Here is a 5,962-nt window from a genome sequence, read left to right as displayed (position 1 = left end):
ATTACAAAGTTTGTAACGAGAAAGAATCTACACTAGTTTTAATTAAGAAAGAACTCGTATCGCCGAAGTTTCTTGGAAATAAATTTTAGGGAAATTATCAAACAAGCAGATACGTAACAGTATACTCATTGCAGCTATAAAAGCGAAAACTCTGACAAATACCGATTTTGACGTATTTATATAAAAATGAGAATCCCGAAAAACACATATTATAAGATATCTAATTAAAGCTATTAATCGGCTAAAAATAAACACCGAAAAAGAGAATTCTTATTTATATCACTTCCCTCAGCTATAACTACGTGCAGATAAAACAATTACGAGACTTCGTGTGATCCTGCCGGAGGTTTCCTCAATAAATATGTCAAATTGATGGTTAAAAAAAGAAAACTGCACTTACCACAGTATCAAAAACGTTCCAAGCAGAAGTTAATCAAACATAAGAAACTTAGCTAGATTTTATTTTCATTCAAGGGGCTTTTAACATTCTACAATCATAGTTATCTTGCCACTCCCATACTGTGTAATACGTTTTTGTTATGCATTCACGAATAAAAGGCAAAATATTTTACCTCACTCACAATCCTTTAAAAGACCTATTTCCTGTCAGCGATTATGAAATCCTATTGGCTGATCTCCTGAAAAGGAGACCAGCTCGAGTCCATATGCACTGCTAAAGAGCGGTAGTTTTATGAGGCTGTTGTAAATTATCTAAACTTTTTGACACGGTGCAACATTAAAGTCGGTGTGACCATCGTTCCCCAATTCGTACTTCGTGTGCTTTTTGTAACTTGGTAACTGTTCAAACTAAATGAAAGATGTGTATAGCTAAATTTCTCTGTTGCAAACTTTGTTTCAGCAACCAAGAACATATAAATGTATGTAATCAAACTGCATGATCTTAACGAAATGCATGACATTATATGGAGGGTGTTTGAAGTGAGACAGGAAGATCCAATAATCATACTTTACTTATCGGAGATATTATAGTTACCTAACTGGTAAGCGGTGAGTCAAAAGAACAGTATCAAAACTTATGATTTTGGAAATTTGAAGATTTATTGAGTATTTAGAAAGAATTAGCTACAGAAAAAAGCTCAATTCAAGTCTCTAATTGAATCAAAGTTCAAAGTAAAACACGAAATGAGAATGGGCGAAACAACGGCCACACCCCCTTCGAGGTTGCACCATGTCAAAAAACCACCAAGTGCTGTAATGTTATATCCTGCCAGTTCCTACCTTGTTTTCTTACTTTTTGGTGCTCCATTCCAACTTCCTATTTTTTTTATTGTGTACACTTGTCTCATAGCTTTTTTTTTACTAGTTCTCGAGAGTGATTGGGCTCTAGGCCTATCCTTCTTGTGGCTTTTCTTAGAGCTATCTCTCTCGACATTTCCTGGGTTTTGCTGATATCTTTACTATAGTTTTTCTTCCATCTAACCAGGTGGTAGCCTTTTCTTTTGGCTGAATTAATGACTAAGACTTGTTTCGCATATTTAACATTACTGTTTCTAACCGTATCTCTATTCTTGTAGTAATGTCCTTTTCGCTGGGACAAAGACTTTTCAAGGTTATCAACATAAGAGTTTCTCTCGTTATTATTTCCTTGAAAGATATATTTTAAAAAGCGCACTGTTTCGAGGAGAACCTTAGATGTCAATAGGTCACACTTAGTTTGAAAACAATGCAAAATGTAAATTATACAACTTATCGTTCTTGTTTTCAGTCCAGAGTACTCGAGCAAAGCCATGTCAGATTTCAGCAGTGGAACCTCATGTCTTAGGCACTGACTGCTATGCTAGAATTGCTTTGTGCAATACAGAACTCTCAAGTCAGATGTATAGAACTGAATACTTCACTTTCAAAGGTTAGATCATAGTTAGAACACTTAGAGAATCTACGTAGTCCACATTTTATTTATCTAGCTGATATAGGCTGATCACGTAGCGCATAAGCAATCGTGCACCTGCACGTGATATGAGGGCGGGTTGTTATTTGAAACTCTCAAAGCGTGCTCGTAACAATAGAATATGGCTACTAGTGTATTGTTAGCTCATTAGCAGTGTTGCAAAATGGTTATTGTTATTACCAAGGTTATAAGTAAAACGCTTTTAGACAAGTTAGCGTAATTCAATCATATGCATTTAGAGTTGCATAAGGTGAAGGCAGGAGAGCTATGCCTTTCCAACAACGTTAATCAGTCAGTCAAATTGACAAACTTGTGGTTTTGTGAAATTTTTGTTTTTACTCTATCGACTTTCTCGGATGCTTTGGTGGCTTGTTACTCTCCAGTTGGTTTGTTTATTACTCAACAGTATGTGTAAAGTGCTTATAAAGTCTAATTTACATGCTGTTTGCAGTGTGTTTGAGATTTTAATTTGTATTGCACAACTGAACCATTCCTACTATAAGTACTACCACACTTATGATAACCATTCTTAGCACTCTAGATCATGAAAATGTTAAATGCTTTTCTTAGGGTAATGTCATATGTTCATGATTAATCAGAATCTGATCTTTAAGTCTGCTGTTGTTCAAATTGCTAACTGTCGATAAATATATATATAGTCTGTTACATGACTGGCCTCCCACCAAACACAAGTTTTGCATACAAATGAACTCGGGTGTCACTGACGCCGTTTCATAGCAGCCTTGTTTTCATAGCTAGATTACAGAAAGCTGATTATTCCTTAACAGTTTGATAAGAGGTGTTATGAAGTGCATGGACGAAATATTTTAAATTATGATGAGTTAAATTATCATTAAAGGATACCCTTTATTCATGATTAAGCCAAATAGCACTTAAGTTGAATTATGTACTGAAATGTTTTGTCATCAACGAAATTAGTTCACGGTCATGTGTACATGCACATTATAATCAAACAGAATGACGTCAGTTATGATACATCTAAATCTTGCAAGTCCTTAAATTTACTTTAACAACAGCTGAGTGAAAACTTTTACTTACAGCGGCTAAGACTGACTAATATAAACTAAATTATTACATGTGACGTTTCGCCAGGTTAACTTTGCCTGTAAATTATTCTCTTTTGTATTGTAAATCTTTCCTCTTGTAAATAAAAGTTTTAAACTTCTAACTAGGTTATCTTTATTAAACGCCATTTCAGAAGCAAAGTTTCTGTACCCGTTATATTATTTATTGTACTAATAATTGAGACTGAGACCGCAAGCGAGTGCTTTATTATAATAATATCCATATTAGATCGATATAGACTGTACCTGTTCTTCGATGCGTATCTTTAAAACACAGCTATAATTCAAATTTTCGTTGTTTCTTTTCCTTTAAATGATTAATACCTTTACAAAATACGCATTAAGTTTAATGTTTTTTGTTAAATCTGCTAACTTGTATTGTGGAAAAACTGATATGTATGGACAAAATAAAAGTATAGCAGATAATAATCAAAATCACGTGTATACTTAAGTGCCCCACTTGGCTTTCAGGGTCCCAAGGACACTGTGGAATGCATTGCAATGTTACGGCATTTTCCTACACCCCCTCCCCCCTACGCCTGAGGAAAGAAAGTAGAACGAAAATAATTGCTCATATTTTCCCCCAAAATGTCAGATTTTAAACTAATACAAAAACAGTTTAAAGACTACAACAACGTTTTAAATTTAAAACTTTAGTTTTCAGTTTAGTGTAATTAGTTTGGTTAAAAAGCCTTGAATAGTTGAAAGAACACAACATCCTGTCATCTTCTTCAGACCAAACCACAACTGATAATTACACATTTTTATACACACTTACAAACAATTATATCTTGTCATTCCTATAAATGTACCCTGTATATACTTGTGTACTAATTATCGCTGGTTTTTCCATTACTTTTAGCTCCATATTTACATTTCAAATAAGATTATTATTTCATCTGTAGTTTTAAACCTGATAAAAAATATATATAAAAAAGTCGCTGAGTACTTGCGTAACCGTAGGAGAATAAAACCAAGTTATAATTTTCAATTGTACATACACATGATTAACTAGTATTAGAACTATTATGTACACAAAATATCATCCATCTTCTCTGTATTTAAAAATAAACTAATAACGACTATTCAACTACTATATAACTACTATTCAAAGAAATATTTCTAGTGTCTGTTTTTAAGTCGAAATGTATAAAATACAACTGCTACAGAAATATTAGTATACTACTATTTACGTCTGTGTAACATTTTTCTCTTTCGTTTTTTTCCAATAACAGTAAAAAGAACGCATTGAAAAGAATTAACATTGCTTTCAACATAAATCTACTTCATTTTGATGGTTTGCAACTTACCGGATGCCTGTTTGGATACATGTTGTAAATGCTTGGGTAACTGTGGTTATTCAAACCAGGAAAACAACAGCACTTCGATAACAGCAACTTGAACGATCACTTCAACTTTCAAGCACTTGATAGATGTAAAAATGAGCTGCTACAATCACTTTTAATCTCACAAAAGTAAACTACACTTTTTGTAACTGCAAATGTTATGCTGCATACCGATAAACATTGCTTCCAGGCGCAGTTTTCTCGACAATCACTCCAGTTCTACAAACTCACTCCAGTATTGCAGAACACGAAGAAAACGAACGATTGAAATAGTGTTGATGCCCAAGAACAAGAGGCCTTGCGGTTTAGTACAACGCCGAATAGGCATGCAATAATGGCTGCCAGTACGCCCAACGTGTCTGCCGCAGGGTGCATACGCTACACGCGGCGCGACGAGTCACAACGCCCTAGTGCCTGTTGGCGTTCATACTTACATGACACAAGTAGGCAGTGCAAATCCGCACCCCGAATATGGTACACAGAGTGATTGGCGTTATCAACATACACGACCTGTCACAGAAGGGGCTCTGGCTGTCGCACGCAGATTTTTCTGCTCGTGTATTTCGCTCTCATCCAACCAACCAATTGTTATTCACAATACCAAATAAAAAAGTTACCTTCATCGCCCTAACAACGTAGTTTTGACAGATGACAATCAAAACCGCGTGACTACGAAGCCACGCCTTTCATCCATTCTGCGTAAGAGTTGCTCGGGTATATGTACGCTCCCATGGTTTCTTTGTATGAGCACATGTATCATTTCAGCTGAAAGCACTCCAACATGGATAGTAAAGATAGGGCGCTTTGCGTAGCTCACACAACAGCAGGAGAGGTTATCTAGTCCGCGAGGGTCTTAGCAGGCCAACTTTTGCCATCCAGCAGCTAAATATTGGTTGATCAAACAATAGGAAACATTCTCATTATCTGTGGGGTTAACTTTTAATTTTGTGATTTAGAAAGAACAAAGCTTAGTATATTAACTTTTCAATTAAACTCCCTGTAAGCTCACAAATAATTAATAATCCTGAATAGAAAAATAATGTAAATATGCTCAACCATATTTTGTTTTCATAGGACGAGCACAATTAAAGTTAATGAATGTCATCAGTGTTTACCTCACCAAATGTCAATATTTTGAACACATTTATCTGGTAATTATTTAGTCAATTTCAGTACACTTTTTCCCTGAAACTTTCAAACAGTATTAAAATAATAACGAGCTTCAAAGATTTTAAAACTAATGGTAGGATACTTTTTTTAAAAATATATAATAGATAACGTATGTATAAACAAATTCAGTTGTAAAAATCACGTAACAACTGATACTGATATGCACGTTTACATAACATACCTTGATTTATTATCCATAATAACAATTTATAATAAGTGTCATTCACATTCGAATACATAAGCTCTGTCTTTGACAGGGACGAACACTGTGCAATCAAGTAACTGTGTTAAAATCATAGCTAGACAGAGAGAAAGTTAAATTAGTTATTAAAATGCTGCATGCAATAAACTAGACCACACAAACATATAACTTATAGTTGGTGACTTAAGTTTAATTTAGCTAGAAGCCAACATCGTTAACAGAAGGAGAATTCCATTCCTCCGAGTTAGGT

At 34.6% G+C, this 5,962-nt stretch overlaps 1 protein-coding gene across 6 annotated transcripts in view; it reads right to left on the bottom strand.

Moving 5' to 3' along the window:
• Nucleotides 1-4,878, bottom strand: part of LOC106458335 (transducin-like enhancer protein 4) — a 139,197-nt gene extending 134,319 nt beyond the window's left edge. For 3 of the 6 annotated variants that reach the window (XM_022384520.1, XM_022384518.1, XM_022384521.1), the window contains exon 1: nucleotides 4,305-4,878. In XM_022384520.1, the coding sequence (XP_022240228.1) occupies nucleotides 4,305-4,325 (21 nt within the window). In that variant the 5' untranslated portion in view covers nucleotides 4,326-4,878. The remainder of the gene's footprint in view (nucleotides 1-4,304) is intronic. The other 3 variants (XM_022384517.1, XM_022384519.1, XM_013917844.2) reach the window with 2 other exon arrangements.
• Nucleotides 4,879-5,962: the final 1,084 nt, after the last annotated feature.

Source organism: Limulus polyphemus, unplaced genomic scaffold (genome assembly GCF_000517525.1).
Source record: "Limulus polyphemus unplaced genomic scaffold, Limulus_polyphemus-2.1.2 Scaffold447, whole genome shotgun sequence".
In the NCBI taxonomy this organism is placed as follows: domain Eukaryota; kingdom Metazoa; phylum Arthropoda; class Merostomata; order Xiphosura; family Limulidae; genus Limulus; species Limulus polyphemus.
The sequence above is the reverse complement of the archived record's forward strand: the minus strand, read 5'-3'. Positions and strand labels throughout refer to the sequence as shown.